Genomic DNA, 20,605 nt, shown 5'->3' with positions numbered 1-20,605 from the left:
CTTTTCTTTCATGGATGCTTGTTTCCAGCTTTTTGTTTCAGTGCTAAATCAACAGGACAAATATGGCCTATTGGTTTTAGGCTCAAACACAAACGCTGGGGATTACTATTTTTTATTTACACATACTGAGGTTTTCAATCCAGAATTTTACTTTAACATTTTTACTGTTATCTTCATTTTATGCTTGGAAAAATGGAGAAGCCATCACAATTTACTGCTTTTGTGTTGAACGGACGTTTAAGATACACCAAAAGGTTTCATATGAAATTTGTATTTTATTTAAAAATTTTTTTAATGTTTATTTTTTGAGGGAGACAGAATACCATCGGGGCAGGGGCAGAGGGAGTGAGACACAGAATCTGAAGCAGGCTCCAGGCTCTAAGCTGTCAGCACAGAGCCTGATGCAGTGCCTGAACTCACAAACCACGAGATCATGACCTGAGCCAAAGTCGGACGCTTAACCAACTGAGCCACTCAGTTGCCCTTGAAATTTGAGATTTTAAATTATACACATCCTGGACTTGATGATCAAATGACTATGTTAAATTCTTAGTGATTATAGAATGTTGCCAAGCAGCCTGCTAATTTAAGTCCTATGTAATTGTGTAATTGTCTTGTTGCTCATGATAAATAAATTCGTATTAGATCTTTATTTACACTTGTATATAACAAAGTGAAAATAATCCTTTAAGTTACTGCCTATGTCCATACTTTTTAAAAAAATTTTGAGAGTGAGCATGTGAGCCGGGGGAGGGGCAGAGAGAGAGGAAGATAGAGAATCCGAAACAAGCTCTGTGATGACAGCTCCAGAGTCCGACTTGGGGCTCAGTTCCACAAACCGTGAAATCGTGACCTGAGCTGATATCAAGAGTTGGACAGTTAACCTATTGAGTCACCCAGGCGCCTATGTCCATAGGGCCTAACCTAACTTTACTAAGTACATTCACATACCATTTGACCAAATATCCTCATGAGATGAGTAACATCTCCATTTTAGATAAAGTGGAGAGATTAATTCTAAAATTTAACTTTCCTGACTGTACAAGTTTCTTACTTTCATAGTCTTCCTATACTGCTGGCTTTCACCTAACAAAAATGGGAGTAATATGTGGGTAGTTTTTTAAAAAATAAATATCTTTCATTATTAATCTCTCAGAAAAGCCACTAATTCAGGTAATTGTACCATTAATCTTCCATGGCTTCTTACTGAATTAGTCTTCCGATTCAACACTTCACCATACCCATGGATATAAAATGACATTAATACATCTTTAAAAGTTTATCCAGAGGGAAGGTGAAATTTAAAAAATTGCTCTGAATCAGACAATATCTATTTCAAAGTTTATGAATGTTTCCTATCTCGACTTACTATCAGAAATATCATAAACAGCCAAAATGAATATCCAGTTTATATCACAAACCTGTTTTGATGTCAGATAAACATGGTATTCATATCTACAGGCTTTCAGTCTTTATAGAAGTCAAATTCTTACTGGTAGTGAGAAAGGTTGATTCCTAGGTAATAGACAGGAAATCGCTTTGAAATAAAACAGGTGTACTGCTATCAAGTAGAACGTGGTCAAGCAGACATCTGATGGCTCTGGCTGCTCTGAGTAGATTTGCAATGCTGTTCTATTCTGCTCCACCGTCTGAATGTGACATTCTAAAAACTGACCTGTAAAACTATCTTCAGTGGTTTGTTCGCCCTGCAATATTCCTTCCTCTAAAACCTAGAGAATATCCACCATTGTTGCTATTATTCTTTCCTTAAAGATTATTAACTTCTAATAACTTAAAATACAAATTTAGATAGATTTGCTCAACAATTTGGGTCAAATTCTAAAAGGTATTTTGAATTTCATTAGAGATTCAGACAAGTCATTTTCCAGAAGGTTACCTTTAATGTCTATGCTAAATAAATAACATTTACACACCAGACGAAACCATCATAGGCTTTTATAAGAATCAAAAGTTAAGAATCCAAGTTAAATGTACAGAGGCACATCACCTATTTTAAATTATAAAATCAAGTATGTGAATGTAAGAAATCACTTTGATTAAAAATTTCCAAGCTTAATTATTCCTCCTTAAATAATTTTAAATCCTATATTGGACAAAACAGCTACAAATATATTTGTGCAAATTAACTATAAAACATAGTATGGCTCAAAAGTCATCGAATATTTCTGCAGCATCATTCTCTAAGAGCACACTTGAGTCCTTATTCTGCTTTAGCCATTATTCTTCGTCCAAGGGAACCGGCTGTACACATCTACAGACCATATAAACCCAATTATTCTGCCCCAAATTGGAATAAAAGATTAAGTTGCTATTGAAGCAAGTTAATTTCTAGGGATTCTGGCATAAACCATAAATATCAACGTAATTCAAGAAATAAGATCTGTAGGGCTTATCTCTTCCCTTTACGGGTTAGAAATTTCTTGTACAAACCTTCTCTGACTCAGGAGGAATAACAGGAAATAGTCACAACTCGTTCACTCTTCCTATCACACTTAAAAATAAAATTCATACAATTTTCAAGAATTAATTTCTCATAAACCCAGCCAACAACTTCTTTCAAAAGGTAAAATGTAACCTCTGCTTGAAGAGATCACAATACAATTACAAAATTTAAATACTGCCATAATTAAGAAAAACAAGTCATTTATACAAGCGTAAGAATTCAAGTTGCTTGTGCACTGAAATTAAAATCTATCACTTAACCTTCCTGAGCTAACAAACCAACATGCAGATTATCCTGCAAGTCCTATCACCAACAGCTAATTTTATTTACATTAACAAGTGTTAACATCTACCAATTACAAGTCTACAGGTTTACTCGTTGGTAGTAACTGAGCTTTTCCGATGGGATTTTTTGGAGAACCTTTATACCAGACCCTTTCTTTTTCTGATGGTTTCCTAAGGACTCTGCTATTTATCCCAGGAGAAAAGCCCACATTATTATTTACAACAGATTTTAATATGTCATGATTTGTCAGGTCATCCAAGGGAACCTTAATTTGGCCTCTGGACACCACTTCCTGTTTACAAACTCTGGTAGACCCAAGAGAAGCATTCGTGGAGTCTGGGGGCCTCTTGGTCTTTGAGAAAGATTGAGAAGTTAACTCCATGCTTGATTTCAAAACTGTATCAACATTGGACTGTCCACACCCCGTAAACTTCTGTTCTTTAGGACCTGATTTGGTATATGAAATCAAGGAATCTTTTGATGTACTTTCCATACCAGAGGAAAGAGCACTGTCACAGCTCACTGACTTCACCAGAGGAGAAGCGGCATCACCAAGACTTGCCAATTTGTGCCGTACAGGTTGTCTGCTATACTCCAACAAGGAGTTAATCCTTCTGACAGACTGACGAACAGGTGTACGCTGAAACTTAAGAGGTGACTTTGCCTTTGTTCTATTTGGTTCATTTAAAGAAAGCTTGTTAAACCACTGTATGTGGTCTGACACATTACCACGCTCTGTCATTTGTAAGCTTTCAGAAACCGTAGCGCTGCAGGTTTCCACCAGCGACTGCTGCTTAACAATTCTCACAGGCCTGCATTTGGACAAGTTTGTTATGTTACACGTGATGGGCTCTGAGGAAGAAGTGCTAGCTGCATGCTTCGCCAAGTTCTCTTCGATCATATTCTCGCTCTCCCTTAATTCAGGATTTACTTTATCCCACAGAGACTGCTGTTCCTTTACGTGTTCATCACTAGGCAACTCTTGCTTAACTGAATAGTCTTTAGGTATATTTGAACAAATGCTTTCTTCATGTTCAATCTTCACATGAGTTGAATAACATTTTACAGTTGCTTCTCTATCCAAATTTTGAGTTTGATGTAGTGAGATGTCTCGTTCTGGAAAACTGTGTTCTTCTTTACCAGTTTGATGTTCATTTGATTCTATCACAGTCAAATCATTAGTCTCAAACAGATTTTTCTCTGGACTGTATTCTATAGAAGATGTTTCATTTAGTTTTACTTTCCCCACATTAGTTACTGATGACTGGCTGTGATTTATCAATACATGAAGACTACTTCCAGATTCGGAAAATGCTTTCTGAATTTTCACCAGAGTCTCTGTGGTCAAGTGATTTTCATCCCCACTAAGAGAACTTCCAGTTACACTGTTGTTATGCTTATCCTGTACATTAGAAAGGGTGCGTTCATATGAACTAACAGGTAACTTTTCAACTGAAGTATCAGGCTCCGAAGAAGAGCTTTCCACCTCAAGATTTCCCTTGATTGGAGAAACTTCATTTGTCACCATTTCTTGAAAACCGGAATTAGTAGGTCCTGTCCAAGACATCCGGTAACTTGTTCCATCTAGACGCTCTGGGGTTAATAAGTTCTCCTCAGACTTACTGATCTTTTTTGAACCTAAAATAAAGCAGTTCAGTCTTTTTAATCATTTATATTTGAAACATATTTCAAATATTATTCAAACACATGGCATATAAAGGTATTAAGCATTTAATTTCAGTAAGTTAAGGATTTGTGTTAAAAGAATAATTTTTAGTATAAAAACGTCAAACTTTTTGTATTTATAAGCATCCTCCAATTGTTCATACAAACATACAATCCCAATTCAAACATTTTTACTTTTCAAACATGAATTTTCAATTTCTAGAAGAGTAAATTACTTAATATATTTTACCATAAAAATAATTGAAGGTTATATGTCAATTACGTCTCAAGCTGGAACAAATTTTTCAGAAAAGCAATGAAAGTAGGTTTTTTGCATAAAACTAACAATACCATGTAAATGTACCTTTCTTTGTTAATCTTTCATCAATATCTGGGCTAAAAAGGAGACCTGTTTTTACAGATTCAATCCTATTTTTTAAACTTTGTTGATTTGCAAGTCGTCGACCGACATTTTCGTATCTATCAACACCAGGACACCCATTCTGTGAAGAAAAGAAAATTGAAAATGTTTTAGTTAAGAAATAAACCTAGTTAATTCAGAATATTAAGACCAAGTAAATTTTTTGTATTTATCAAAATCCTCTACAGCTGATTGAAAAATATATAAAAAATTGAAAAACAATTTGTAGCCAATACAAATTTACTTGCATGCATGTTGATGAAAACTGTAAGCTTTTGACTTGGCTCTTAGTTGATATTTTACGATCTAAAATAAAAACAGCCTCACATATTCATGAACCAAAAAGTTTCTTTCTTTTGTGAGGACTCTGAGCCAGGGCATGTTCACAACAGTGAGTGAACAAAACAAACAGACCAAAATCTTCACCTCACAGAATTCACATTTTAGATGGGGTGATTTTGATCAGGACAAGAAAAACCGTAAATTATTTTGTATATTACGCAACACACAAGGTGAGAAGTGCTATGGCAAAAAGTAAAGCAGGGTAAGAAGGCTCTGGAGTGACGAAAGGTGGGGCTGTCATTTTAAACAGGAGTGATTGGAAGATGACTGGTGAGTAAAGAAAAATGTGAGAGGGTAAGAGCCATGAGGATAAAAGGGAGAAGAACATTCCACAGAGAAGAAAGGCCAGGACAGTCTCCAAGGCTGAAGTCAGGAGGGCTCAGAGAGGCAGGCTGGAACCAGTCCCGTGGAGAGGCACTTGTAAACATAAGAATTTTACCTTTTTTTCAGAGTGAAATGAGGAGTCATTGGAGGATTCTGAGCAGAGGAGTGACAGGACTTCACTTGGGTTTTAAAAGAATAATTTTGGCCCTAGTATTGCAGCAAGGTAGAAGCAGGCAGACCTACTAGTAGGGCCTTATTGCAGTGATCCAAGCTGGAGATGACAGAATTTAGAGAATGGTGGAAATGTAGTGCCAGTGAGAATTGGTCGGTCTTGATATACTCTGAAAGCAGAAGATACACAAGATGCCCTACTGGTTTACATAGGATGTGAGGAGTCAAGAATGCCTACGTGGTTTTTGGCCGAAGTGGCCAGATGAGTCGCCATATGTGAGATGGTGAAGACTACAGGTAAGAGTGTGGTTGGTGGAGAGGGGGAGGACTGGAGAAAGAGCAACAGTGAAGAAATGCATCTTGAGAGCTCTATCTGGGACAGGTTACAGGTGAGTTGTCTACTGGATGGACATCCAAGCAGAGAAGTCAAGTAGGCAGGTGCTAAACAGTCAAGCTGTTCAGGAAAGCATTTTGGTCTGGAGATACACATTTGGAAGTCTTAAGCAAATATAGGACATTTAAAGCTAATGAACACTTTGAGTAGAAAGAGAAAAGAGAAGTCCAAGGACAAAGCTTTGGACACTCTAATGTAAAGGAATTAGAAAAGTAACCCATGAAGAAGGAAGAAAATCATGAGTAAAGTGTCCCTGAAGCAAGGAAGGGAAGTATGCGAAAGAGGAGCAAGTAACTAGCCAGGTGAAGACTAACAAGGACTGATCACTGGTTTGAGCACCACTGAATTCATGGATGACCTTCAGAACAGTTGCATGGAGTATTGGGGATAAAAGCCTCACTGGAATGAATCAGTTTAAGCAGAACAGAAAAGGAGGACACAATCAGTATTGATTCACATGTAAGAGTCTGGTATAAAAGGGGAGTAGAGAAGGCAACTGTGGCTGGAGAGGCAGGGTAGAGGGTCTTTCACCACCACATCTACACTTTATGCTAATATGAACATCAATGAAATGGTGAAAGACACTTACTGGGTCTTTGCTACTTTTCCCCAGACTAAATTTCAAACGAAGAGATCTTCGGACCTTTTCTTTACGACTGATCTTAGGAGAGAAGCAGCCTGCTTTTCCCGATTCCACCCTAAAATAGAATGGCATTAAAAAATGTCAGCATAAAAACTGAAGGCATTCTCACAAAATGAAATTTTCAAGTCCAGAGCAAATTATATTGCCAGCAATTAAACAGTTAATAATTTCTAAAATCAGTTAAGCTTTGAGATACCATGTATGGGGGCATCTCGGTGGCTCACTCCGTTGAGTGTCTGACTTTGGGTCAGGTCACAATCTCATGGTCCCTGAGTTCAAGTCCCACACTGGGCTCGCTGCTGTCAGCCCAGAGCCTGCTTCGGACCCTCTGACCCCTCTCTCCCCCCACCCCCACTGGTGCTGGATCAAAAATAAACAAACGTTTAAAAAAAAAAAAAAAGAAATACAGTATAGGAACACATTATATTTGTGTATAAAGAGGCCTCTCCTGTTTATCTCAAGAGTTATTTAGTCACTTATAAACCAGAATCATTAGAACAGACTACCTTTAAATTAGCAGGAAATTAAAAAATTACACACATCAACATACAATAGGATTTTAAGCAAGCAAGTGGACTCAAATTAAGACTCTTTCTCTGGAGTATATACAAAGGGCACTGATTAATAAGACAATAAAGGCAGAGAGAATTTTTAAAAATTATGATTCAAATATGTTTCTCAGCAGAAAGACAAACAAAACATTTTATTTACTATATACACCAAATGTTTATCCATGAAAACAAAATGTCCTGGATGTATTACCTGCAAATTTTTTTACTTGCAATCCTCTTACTTCGCCTTAGCACACTTGTACTGATCGAATCGTTTCCACTGATGGCTACAGGAGAGAATGAACTCTGAGCTGACCCTTCGGGGCTTGTATCAATGTGAACTATAAAAATAACCACATATAATACACCACACATACTTTCTTTTCCAAGTGTAAAATATTAGTAGCAATTAGGTTTAAAGTCTTAATATCCAACCCTAAGCAACAACAAAATCACATAATTTCTGGTAAGAAACTTCAGAAGCCAAATGAACTCAACTCAACTCAAAAAAAAAAAATAGTATCAATTTCTTACTTTTAATTTTTTGTTGGCAATTAAGGGTCAGATGAAACATGACTTTTATATCAGAGTTTTACTTTAAACTTGTTTAAGAATACAAGGGAGGTGTGAGCACTATTGCAGACTGGAGAAAGAGCAAGCTTTCCAGACAGGCAGACTTGAGTTTGTCCCACCACTTACTAAATAGCTCTGAAAATGGACTTCTGCAGTAAATATAAAAACTACTGTTATATATTTATACATGAAATGTCTAGCACAGTACCTATGTTACACAATGTTAATTATTGCTATTACCAAAAATGAGCTACTGAAAACAATTTAGAGTCCAAGTATCTAGTATGTACCTGGCTAGCCAACTGCTGTCCACCTGCCTCTGTTCATTATTTCTGGCAAACAAAAACCAGTTATAAAACATGCCTACAAGTTCCATGCTAACAATAAGTGGTTACAACAGCTCATTCTGATTAAGTTATTTAACACTATACCATGATACTATAATAAAAAATTAAGGGAAAAAAGTTATGAACCAAGGCTCTATATACATTTGAATTATATTTGAATCAAGTCCAGGATATACTTAATAAACATGAACCCTCTCAACTCCTCACCTGTATTGATAAAAAATTCACACAGGTCCCCAAACAGAGACAGCATGGTTTTTTTTAGTTGCAAAAACAGAAGGAAAATAATACAACCATCACAGAGACTTTTGGGTGCATTTGGCTGACAAAAATTTTGGAGGCCAATGTAATGTAGCCAGTGTGACATAGGTAGTTTATTCTAGAGCTGTAGTCTAATCTTGAAAATTTATCAGTGGTCACAAGGAAGCATAGCCAGAATATAGGGAATAATGCAAAGTCATCACACATATAAGAAAAAAATTATAAATAGGTAATTCATGGATTATAGATTAATATAGCTGCCTTTATACATTAAAAAAAGCATCATAGCTGTTATTATCCAAAATTAGAAGCCAATCTATTTTCAATTTTACAGACAGAATTTATTGAATTGTGGCTGAGAAAGTGTGGTCAAAGAAAAATGGTGTTAAAATAACAGGTTATTGAACTTACTAATTTTTTTTATTAAAAAAAAGTCATTGAAGGGAGGAGCCAAGATGGCAGAAGAGCATGGAAGTTCTTTTTGTGTCTCGCGTCCATGAAAAAAATCACTGATTAAGCAGGCTCGTACTGAATTTCCAGTAACACAAGCAGGTTTAAACTATGTTTGGGGAGCTTGGAGAGAAGGAATCAAAAGGTTCATTTCTTGGGGCAGATGTTATAATGCTTATAAGCAGAGGCAGGCAGAATTACAGCTCACATTGGCCATTTGGGAACAGTTACTCCAAAGTGGAAAAAACCTTAATTAAGAAAACAGTAAGTTAGTTTAAAAGAACTTAAGTCTCTAACTTCTGAATACTCAAAGAAATACAGACAGAGCCTTAGAGTTCTTATCATTATATTTAAACCCATAGAGAACCTGTGAAGGACCATAAAAAACAAGTTGCTATTCTGTTCAACTTTCTAATAAAACAAACAAGGAAAATCTGAACTTTTTGGATAACGTAAACAACAAGTTTCTGGGAGGAAGATCTCATCATTTAGCTAACAAAGTCAAAGTAAAATTCTCAACATTAACTGAAATTGAAAACCTGAAAGAATCAGAGATCACTCATATTTTGATGAAATGTGAGACAAATCTGAGATGGAAGACTCTGGGCTTAGTTAGAATTTCATTTCTTTCTGGGCTGATCATAAGGTTAACTTGTAAGACTGACTATGAGCCAACTTGAAGGAGCCAACTCAATCTAAGATCACACTAACAAAGATCTGATACTCAAATTAGCAAAACTCAGTTGTTCTCTGGAGGCTCTGGTTGGCCACATTAGAAACTCAGAGGTCATTTGGAAGAAAATGGCAGGTCAGTAAACCATCTGGAAACCATGCCACAAGGAACAGCATAAACAAAGTTTTTAAAGCTTTTATAAAAGCTACTTGAGTATAAAACTAAAAAATCCCCACCCCCCGCCCTTCAATAGCAACCATAATGGTTCCTCCAATACCCCACCACTCTGCCTTTAGAGAAAATCAAACTGGCAATCTCAACAGAAGATAGCAACATAGCCCTAGCAATAGATCAAGAAGTAACTAAAGTGGAATTCAGGATGTCCCGTCACCTAGTATCTGAGCGCCAGTGCTATACATAGAAGCCCAAACTCTCACTCTGAGTTATGTATCCTAACTTTCAAACAGCATGGTCATAAAACATATACACATACACATAATAATACTGAACCAGTGTCTATTTTAGAAGTTAGGGACTTTATAAAAATTCAGAGACTTGATAAACAGAATAAAGCCAAAGCTCCTAAACGGGGTGGCATTAATATGGAATAGTACTTTGCCCAGAATAGGCATTCATGTTAACGTTTACAACCCAATTATACAAATTCTATTTGCTACCTGATGCTGGTGTAGAATTGTTGAAGAGATTAGTTGGCAACAACTCAAAGTTAAAATTGTGCTTGATGGACTTCCTTTTCTTACTTGAGAAACCATGAGAAGACTCTATTGGTAGTTTACGCTTAGCATTTGGTGTAAGATTCATGGGTGATATGGGTAGCTGAGCTGAAAAAACAAAAACAAAAAAACAATCATTTGTTGTTTCTCCCACAGAGTTGATAAAATACAAAAGCTTCTAATAATTTCTTCTTATAAAGCCATTACTTAGAGCTAACCAAGGAATGAGGGAATATACTTACATTATCAAATATATGTTATAACTAAATTAACACCATCCAATTACTTAAAATGAAAAGAGGAAAGTCACAAAGAGGCAAGATTAACAAACAATAGTAACTTAAACCAAACAGACTGAAAGATGTATATAATCCACATTAAAGAATATTAACATATGGAATAAAATCATAATCAAGGAGTTCAAACAAACTGATCTACTTATTAGTTCTGCTTTTCATCATAAATGACTATTAACCACTAAATTTCTTCAATCTTTTCTTCAATCTGAAAAACAAAACAAGTGATCATATGGTCTATTGTTGTGTTATTGGGCCGAATAATTTCAGCCACAAGCAAACCAAGATAAAAAAAATTGGAAGATAAAATAATAAACTTCTGGTTCTAAACAAAAATGAGATTGGAGCTATTTTCACATATTCAATAGCATCCAACTTACATTCAACAGAAAAGCATGATTTAGAAGACTAAAGATATAACTAGAGACTAAAAGAAATTCTTAACTACAATTTTGGGTTCATTATATCCAATGTAATTAGTAATGTCACAACTTAGTATTAGAGTACAGTATTTCCACTGGAAATAGTACTTGGATTTGATTAAACCAAAATAAGTTATGTTATGATTACTTTTTACATAATATACAGAAATTTTCACTTAAACAAAAAATATATAATACCTACCAGTTCTTTCTTGTTGAGGCGTAATAGAGGGTGTTCTGTTAGATTTAAGTTTATTTAATGCTCCACTAACAAAATCTGAAATGTAAAGCACATATATAATCAATTATAATTCAACATTTACCTGTCACCAATAATTCATATTAATATTTGTGGTTTTCCAGCATCTAAGTTTATGTCAGCTTACAATGAACCCTCACTCAAGTCATGTGAGTCTGTTTACTGACACAGATAGATTACTTCCCTACACAAATCTTTCTTCATAGCATCCTTCTTATCTACAATAGGATACAAATATTCTGACCCTCTACCCAATTCCCCTAGTCTCTACGCGTTTTTCAAGAACGTTCAGTTTGACTTCTTCTTTGGAGTCCTTGACTCCAGGGACCTTTTTCCTTTGAACACCTCTCACGTTTGTGTAAAGGTTTAGCATTCAATACTAAATTGTATTGTCATTTTTGCTTTTCATACGCATGTGTCATGTCTTTCCAACTATACTGTAAGCCCCCAAAAGATATACACCACAGCTTAATATTACATTTAAACACATTTTAGATAAACGCATATTGCTATACCTCCACAAAACAGGACTGCCACTACCCCTTACCTCCTACACTTTGTCTTGGCTTTCTCTTATAGTCACCAGGAGTTTCACATTCACCTTCTTCAAAACCTTCTAATGATGGAGCAGCACAGAGACCATCAATACCCAACATGGCCGGGATCTTTTCCTGGATAAAATCTGGAACATGCCCTAAACAAAAACGTTCAGAGTTAAAATTTTTTCCTCCACTTTCACTCAAAATGTTCAGATAGTATACATCAACTTTCTAACAGCTGTCTTCACAGTTCACTTGGAGGAATATGGGATCTCCCTCAAACAACTCCTGTTACTTAATAAAGCAACTACATCTTACCAATATCTGATGCATGGTCAATAAGGGTCTGTACCACTGCAGCCTGTATTCGGAGCTTTTTTTCTGTGTTAGCAGACATCTTCTCGTGTCCTTCACTTGTCTGAAGAAGGTTTGGTGCAAATATTACTGCGAGATTGCTGCTATCCATCTTATTCTCACTAGACCTTAAATGAAACAAGGTTTTTCTTAGATTGACCCAGAGACAAACAGGGAGTTAAAATCATATATTTGCACACTTTGAAGACTTCTTACTTTATCAGTCAAACACAAGTCAAAATAGTTACCCTTTGTCTACCCATCTATATGACTGGCTTGAAATAAGACATAACCAAAAATAGCTCCTGTGTGCTTAAATATATATCACAAAAACCATGCTAACCATGGAGTCCACACTTTGGGTTCCCACACATGGGAACATGTATATTTGGTTTTCAAACCCACACACAGAAAAACTGTATTAGAAGGCTACAAGCATGTCCAGAACAAGGAGGCTCACTGACAGCTGAGAGGGGGGACAAATTTGAGAAGAAAAGAAAATAAATTTTTTAAAAACACAGTCATCTGAAGCTATTCAGTGGACAAAGAATCCTAGTGACACCAATGAGCCATTCATAATGATGATGTTAAGTCAGCGAGAAAATACTAAATCGTTTGGTATATTGATTCTTATATTATACAGGATATACTTCTTATAGTAAGGAATAATTTTCCAAATGTAATTTTAACTTATTATCTATAAGGGTAAATCAAGCTGATTAACAAACTGTCATTTCCTAAGACTTATTACTTACCTAAGGGAAACACTCTTGAGAAAGTTAAAGAAGTATCTTAATACATCGGTTGTGTGGTCAGTCATGAGACAGGAGAGCAGTAATGTAGCTTTATTCTTCTCCTCTGTTCCTAACTGTTGAGCTTTGAAAAGTGCTTCATGCAAATCAACTGGAAGAATGGGCTCCGGCAATTCCCTGAAAAACTGCTTAAGAAGTCCTGCAACATCACAAGGTGGTGCAGAAGCCAGGCAACTTTCACCATGATCCAGTTTATTCTGAAATAAATAAAATAATCTGGAGTATTTGAGGGCTTAAGAGTTTACTGCAAATAAAAATATCCTTTCTTATACTCTAGAGAGTTTTCTTTAATAAATTTCTCTTGGGGCACCTGGGTGGCTCAGTCGGTTAAACTTCCGACTTCACCTAAAGTCATGACTTCATGGTTCGTGGGTTCGAGCCCCACATTGGGCTCTCTGCTGTCACACAGAGCCTGCTTTGGATCCTGTCTCCCCCCACTCCCGCCAAAAAAAATAAACATTAAATATGTATATTAAAAAAAATAAATTTCTCTTAACACTTGTTTTACTATATAACATGCCATTTTAGAAAGCTAAAATTAAAAAAAAACAACAACATTTCCTTTCATATAGTTTATAGCAATAAAGGACCATGAATTTGAACATACTCTGAACTTTTAAACCATTATATAAATAGATCGTGGCAATCATTTCACAGTATATACATATAGCATTAAGTTGTATACGTTAAATATTTGTCAATTATATCTCAATAACACTTAAAGCATTATATAAATGCTGCACAATTCCTTTTAGAAAAAAAGGTTCTTCTGCCATGAAAAAGGCTATTTGCAAATTCAATTTCTATTAGTAATTCATGCAATAGTTCTAAATATTTAAATTCTAAAAACCAAATCAAAAAGTGGCACAAATGAAAAATAATAGTTCAATAATATGCTTACCTTTAGGGCTCTCAGACGAACAACAGATCCTGATTTCCTAAAAAGCCCTTCTGTGTGAATATGCTCTTCTAAAGATGTGCAAGCATCAACAAGAAAACTGAAAGAAAGAACTGTTTTCAGGTGGCCAGATACACATCTAACTAAATCCTATTCTCCTACCAAAGTACATGAGCAGACTAAGCACTGTCTTTAGAAGCTTTGGTGTCAGAAATCCCTTCAATCTTTGCGATAAAAAGGTTACCTCTAGTTGTCTTTTTTGCTTCCTAAGTGGTTTATGGTCCATCTTTTTATCCAGGACAACTTCAATAAGCTGCTTAATTCCACATCCTTCTCAATCCTACTCCATTTCTCTGCTTCTGCTCACAGCACAGGGTGTGTCTTTTTCACTGCCCCCACTTCATATCCCAGTCTCTCTCAACCCTCTCCAATGAACTCTCACCCCCATTATTCCAACAAAACAGCTCTCAACAAGGTCACCCACCCATGGTCAATTGTCTTCATCTTGTTTGTCCTGCCAGCATCTCACACACTTGACCACTCCCTGCTTTTCTGGAAAATATTCTTTTTCATGATAACTTCGGGTTTTCCTGCTGTCCCCCTAAGTGCTCCTTCTCAAACTCCTTTCCTGGCTCCTCTTTTTCTGCCAGACCTCTTCATGCTAGTATAACCCAGGGCCCTAAGGCCTTCTTCTTTTCTTTATCCTCTCTTCATGGGTAACCTTGCAGAGAATACATAGCTTTAAATATTTACCATCTACTACACTGGCCCAAAAAAAGGCAACATGTTTTTCTCACTCTAACATTACCTCTCAGAAAAAAAGTCAAATATATCCTAGTCCTTACAATCCTTCTCATACTTAGAAGTGTGTGCTCAATTTCTTTATACGGAACAAATCTGAACCATCGATGTTGGCTTTAATAGTTAACAGGTGATACCAACAAGTAAGAATAGATGTTAGCAGCAAGCAACTGATAGCATTGTACTGGTGCACAATGGCTGAGTGTCCCAGGGGGCGCCTGACAGAATTTAAAGTTTGTTTGTTTAAAGCGGGCATAGAAATTACAAAAAAAGATTTAGTCATCATTCCTGGGGATATATTTTGCAATTCTAAAGGTAGAAAATCATAAGCACACCTTTCATAGGTCATTTAAAAAGCAAAATAGTAAGTGCTCACCTTACAAAGATTGTGAAGTGTAGATTGTTAATCTACACTTATATGTTGAATGAGGGAAAACTGTTCCAAAGCAGCAAAGTATTCAATAAATGCTTTTGTACAATGCATCAGTTAAAAACCTAGGTTACTGAACAAGAGTAGCCAGAATAAACCCTACTTTGGATAGAGGGGAAATGAATTAGTAAGACCTAAGATAGTTTCCTTACATGTGTCTTTAAACCATTTAAGATGTAAACTTCCCAAGTAATTTCTGATGCTGTTAGTCTAAAAGGTTACTTTTAAATAAATAGTAAGTGACATAGAAAAGCTCAAGTGTTACATAATTTGTATTCACAGATACTATTGAATGTTATCTTAAATATTCTTTTATCCACAAAAGAAAAAGAGAGAGAGAGAGACAGACAAACCAAGAAACAGGCTCTTAACTAGAGAACAAGCTGATGGTTATTAGAGGGGAGGTAGGTAGGGGGATGGGTGAAATAGGGATTAAAGAGTACACTATCATTATGAGCACTGAGCAATGTATAGAATTGTTGAATCACTATATTGTTCACCTGAAACTAATATAATATTGTATGTTAACTATAATGGAATCACAATTTTGAAAACCTAACAAAATTTAAAAACTTGTATAGGAGAAAAAAAATACTCTCATCCAACATTTCTAAGACAAAAAAATATATATAAATTGTAACTGAATTTGAAATTCAGTGTATTACTGAATATAGTCAGAATTGCAGCACAAGAATTGGTATAGAACTAAACACTCTTAGTAGAACAAAAATAACTTGCTTTTTAAACATTTAATTTATTACTGAACCTTAAATTCAATCCTAGGAATGAACAGAAATTAAAAAGTTAAAATATGTAAAAGTTTAAAAACATTTCGACATTACATTAGTTAATGTTGAGAAATTCAATCATTTGCTAGTTCAAAACAAATGTGTAAGAGTCAATCAACTATTTCTTTTTAAACGCTCAAACACCAGTTTGAAATATTTTTTCTTCATCTCAAACTTAGCTTACCTTGGAATATGTCCATATTCTGGTACGACAGAATGGGGCAATACATTAAAAGGTACTCCAAATATTTTACCCTAAAACGGCAAATTCAGTTATTCTAACACAAATATTAGGCATAATATGAGTTTTCTTAAATATTAAGCAAATTAAAAACCTCAGAAAATCTTTAAAAATTGAAATCATCAATCAAGACAATGAAAACAATTACTATGAGGACATTTGGTAAAAGGTAACTACTATACACTAAACATTGCTAGGTGCTAGGAGTACAAAAATAGTCAAGATAAAGTCATTGTGGGTGAGGGGATGGGTGAGACAGGTGAAGGGGATTAAGAGCACACTTATCATGATAAGCACTGAATAATGTATAGAATTGTTCAATCACTACACTGTATACCTGAAACTAATGTAACACTGCATGTTAACTGTATTGGAATTAAAATTAAAAAAAAAAAATTCAGAAAGTCATTGCACTGAAGCAATGTAATGCATTCCATCAGTTTCCAATCCCATAATGTAAAATCAATCCAGTTAATGCTTAAAACAAAATTTGGCTGAAACACTAACATTTTCTAAAAATACTACAGGTTCTTTCAGTAACCTTATAAACACTGACCTTATACTTTCCTTCTGTCACCTTATAAATAATAAGATGAACAAAAGGTTAAATTGATAATGGTAATTCTTGTCACTCATTGAGTACTTCCTAAAATTACATCAGAAATGGTTATTTTTAGACCTGATCTTCTTTTCCACACGTTGTGGAAAGTGCTATTCAAACTATGTTCTGAAGTAACCAAGAAAAGGATTCTTCTGCAAACATTTAATTCACATCTAACTACTTTGAAAAATATTTGTGAAAAGTCACATTCAAATGTATTACTCATATTCAAACTTAATACACTGAAGATCCAAGACTAAATCTGTATGTTACATACTTGTGAATAAAGAATCTGCCACTATCTTTGTGGATACATTCAAACTTCTTAAAAACGTGTTACTGATTAAGAAGGTTGTAGTTTTGCCCTGGATTTAAAAACAAATACACGCGTGTATATATCTGCCTATACAGAATTGGATAAGTGGGTATACCCAGTCTCATAAACATTCATTTAGCTTAGATGCATCTGCTCTCCAAGAATGCTCTCAACGCACTTATGTGATAAGAGCACCTTATTTAACCTTACGTTGACAAATATCATTCAGCTCTGTCAGCTTTTCAACAGAGTAACAAAATCTTGCCAGTCCTTTTCAAGCATCTGGCTCCATTCAACTGGTGAATACAGAAGGCAGTACAGGATAGTGCTTAAGGGAGCAGGCTCCTAGTGGCAGGACTGCCAGGTTTCAAAGGTTGGCTCTTCTGCTTATTAGCTGAATGATCTTGATCAAATTAATTTTGTATGCTCCAGCACCTTCACACAGGTCCTCAGTCACAGAGTTACAGAGAGAATTAAATGAATTAAAAGATGTAAAACATTTATGGTCGTGTCTGACATTGAGTAAGCATTCACAGAATATGTGTTGCTGTTAGAATTCCCATTTCAAAGTGAGCTATTAAAAAAAATGTTAGTGTGGGAAACCCCTTATTTGGGTAAATCAGAATTGTCTTGATACTGGACAATCAAACAAAATGCAAAAATCAGATGCTAAGCTGATTATAAGTCTAGAGATATCTTTTAAAATTTTTTTTTTTCAACGTTTATTTACTTTTGGGACAGAGAGAGACAGAGCATGAACGGGGGAGGGGCAGAGAGAGAGGGAGACACAGAATCGGAAGCAGGCTCCAGGCTCCGAGCCATCGGCCCAGAGCCCGACGCGGGGCTCGAACTCACGGACCGCGAGATCGTGACCTGGCCGAAGTCGGACGCTTAACGGACTGCGCCACCCAGGCGCCCCTAGAGATATCTTAACATACACAGAATTCACGGTTTTTTCCTCAAGTCTATTATTCTCAATAATGGACTCACAGTAATTGCTATAAGCTCATAAAATAAAACTAACAAGATGTTTTTTAAACTTTGTGTATTGGAGTATCATTTACAATGTACTTAGTACCCACCCCATCCCCCACCCCATGCCACCGTTTTAGAATTAAGATTCGGAAAGGGTCAAGGGGGATCAGTAAGTTTTCTAAGTAAGTCAATAGAATGTACTTAGAAAACTACAAGAAATCTAGTTTTCAAATATTACTTATCCTGTTTCCATTCCTATAACTCAACGATCTTCTGTATTTCTTTCCCCAGAACTTACCGCTATATCTGTGGCTGCTGCTTCATGTTTCCTACGGTGGCACTGCCCATGGCCACTCTTGACCTTAATATTTATTAGAATATTTTTATTACAATTTCTAGCCTGACTACCCATTAGGATCTAGACCAATGACTGCCGTAACAACCATCATTAACTGAATATGTGGCATGTGACAGGCACTGTGCTAGTCCAATCTACAGATCTTACCATTTTTAAATCCCCTAAATGACCCAAGGAGAGATATCATTATTCCCATTTTATAGAGTAGGAAACTGAAGCTTAGGAAAATTCAACAAACAGCCTAAGATCACATATCTAGTAGGGGTAGAGCAGGATTCAAACAAACTCAGGTCTACCTGACTCTAAAAATAGGTACTGATTTTCTTAAGGGGTGAAAAAACTCTGACACAAAGTCTTTCGTACACTTTCAAAACCAACTACATTTGAGATCTTGGAAAACCAGTTTTACAACCAGAAAAACAACTCCAGTTTTTACATATAAACAAATATGTTGCCACCAGCTGCAAACAACAAAAATTACTGTCTCCAGAATCTATAAGCTATTAAGAGGTATACAAATTATTTTTATTACTAGCTTTCTTATCCAAGTACTTATTTTTTTTTCAGAAATTATAAACTAAGAGCTGTGCAAATCTTATTAGCTTTCATCTCTAAATACTTAAAATAGCTTTGTATCTCAAAAAAAAAAAAAAAAACAAGCAGCAAGCTTATTTTTTTTTTTCAAATTAGTAAATATAGAGAGATTATCTGAAGTCTATTTCTAATGTTCTGTCACACCTCCTCTACTGACTTATTTAGAAAACTTACTGATCCCCCTTGACCCTTTCCAAATCTTAATTCTAAAACGGTGGCGCGGGGTGGGGTGGGTACTGTTTGTCTCCCTTCCTAAGATCTACTTGGGAAAATACAATAAATTGGCAACATCTGGAGACATTTTTAATTGTCAAAACTGGGAGATGCTACTGGTATCTAGTGGGTAAAAGCCAGAGACGCTGCTACACATCCCATAATGCACAGGACAGCCCCCACCTCCCACTCCAAAGAATGAATTATCTAGTTCCAAGTGTCAATGTTGCGAGGTTGAAAAACCTTGCAACTTTCTCAATGATTAAAAATCCCTGTAAAGAATCAACAATGTCATTCTTTAAATTTCAGCAGTTGACCATCTGGATTCAATCAGTCACGCTTAGCCACGTTCTCTTTTGGATCCTTTGGATCCATACAGAATGAACATCTTAGCATGACCTGTAATAAGTGATGGATAGGGTGTGCTTTTTTTTTTTTTTTTTTTTTTTTTTAAATCCAAGCCTCTTTCCCCAGAACCTACCGCTGTATCCGTGGCCGCTGTTTCATGTCTCCTACGATCGCACTGCCCACGGCCACTCTTGACCTTAATGCCATAGACGGCCCGAAGCTGCTGCAACAAGGCCAACCTCACCAGCCTCCGATCCCACATGCCGGACACGTCGCTTACTCTCCGAGGCAGGATCTCAGTTCTGACCCTCGTTCGCCACCAAGTCTTCCAATTTCCAAACACTCTCAGGTTTGCGCTCCGCTCCGCTGCCTTCCGGCCAAGTCTGGCACTGTTGCGGCCCCGGACCCCAGCCACTTCCACGGCTTTTCCCTCGGTCCTCAACCCACTTGCACTGACCGTCTTCTCCTACTTCCCTCTGATATAGCCACACCTCACTTTTCCTTCACTTACACCGGCCCTCTTTCTTGTCACTCGATCTTTTCGGCTACTTACACAGACCTCCCTTCTTTCTTCCTGATCCTTTCGGTTCCTTGTACCGACGCCTGTTACCAGCTTCTCAGCACTTCCGGCCACTTCCTAAGATCCAGCTTCCTCCAATCCTTCCTTCGCCCTCGTCTCTTTCCAAACGGCAAAACACGACCCTTCTCCTCGGCCTTCCTGCGCTGGCAGGCTCAGCTGGACGTTCGTCTCTCAAGTCCCCGTCCCCAACCCCAGCCCAGCCGCCGGACCAGCCGGCTGCTCAGGCGCCTCTTCCAGTCCCGGTCCCCGCCCGGGCTGGTCGCCGCCGTCACCCCGTTTCACAGGCTGCTCTTTCCCTCCCCCATCAGCCTGCCTACAGCCCCCGGCAGGCTCATCTCGGTCTGCTCACTGAAGCCACGCAACTCTCCTCATGCCTCCGCCCTCACCGCCTCTGCAGCTCCGGAGCCGCAATCTTTCCACCTTCACTTCCAGCCCAGGCTCAAATGGCAGCGCCAAACAGCGCTCCGCGCTCTGATTGGCCC

General features: G+C 36.8%; 1 protein-coding gene across 2 annotated transcripts; it reads right to left on the bottom strand.

The window, feature by feature from the left end:
* Positions 1–1,881: 1,881 nt before the first annotated feature.
* ARHGAP11A (Rho GTPase activating protein 11A) lies at positions 1,882–20,600 on the bottom strand. 2 transcript variants are annotated; one of them, XM_045450114.1, is made up of 12 exons: positions 19,677–20,600; positions 16,082–16,152; positions 13,882–13,978; positions 12,924–13,177; positions 12,133–12,296; positions 11,823–11,969; positions 11,219–11,293; positions 10,242–10,406; positions 7,472–7,601; positions 6,656–6,764; positions 4,779–4,917; positions 1,882–4,387 (listed from the first exon to the last, which is right to left on the bottom strand). In XM_045450114.1, the coding sequence occupies exons 1-12, from the start codon at positions 19,803–19,805 to the stop codon at positions 2,820–2,822; spliced, it is 3,048 nt and encodes a 1,015-aa protein (XP_045306070.1). In that variant the 5' UTR covers positions 19,806–20,600; the 3' UTR covers positions 1,882–2,819. The 2 variants fall into 2 exon arrangements, with proteins under 2 accessions (XP_045306070.1, XP_045306071.1); XM_045450115.1 differs by having other exon boundaries at positions 7,472–7,547; positions 19,677–20,591.
* Between the last annotated feature and the right edge of the window lie 5 nt (positions 20,601–20,605).

Source organism: Leopardus geoffroyi, chromosome B3, assembly GCF_018350155.1.
Source record: "Leopardus geoffroyi isolate Oge1 chromosome B3, O.geoffroyi_Oge1_pat1.0, whole genome shotgun sequence".
Lineage (NCBI taxonomy): Eukaryota > Metazoa > Chordata > Mammalia > Carnivora > Felidae > Leopardus > Leopardus geoffroyi.
This window is presented reverse-complemented; position numbering and strand designations above follow the sequence as displayed.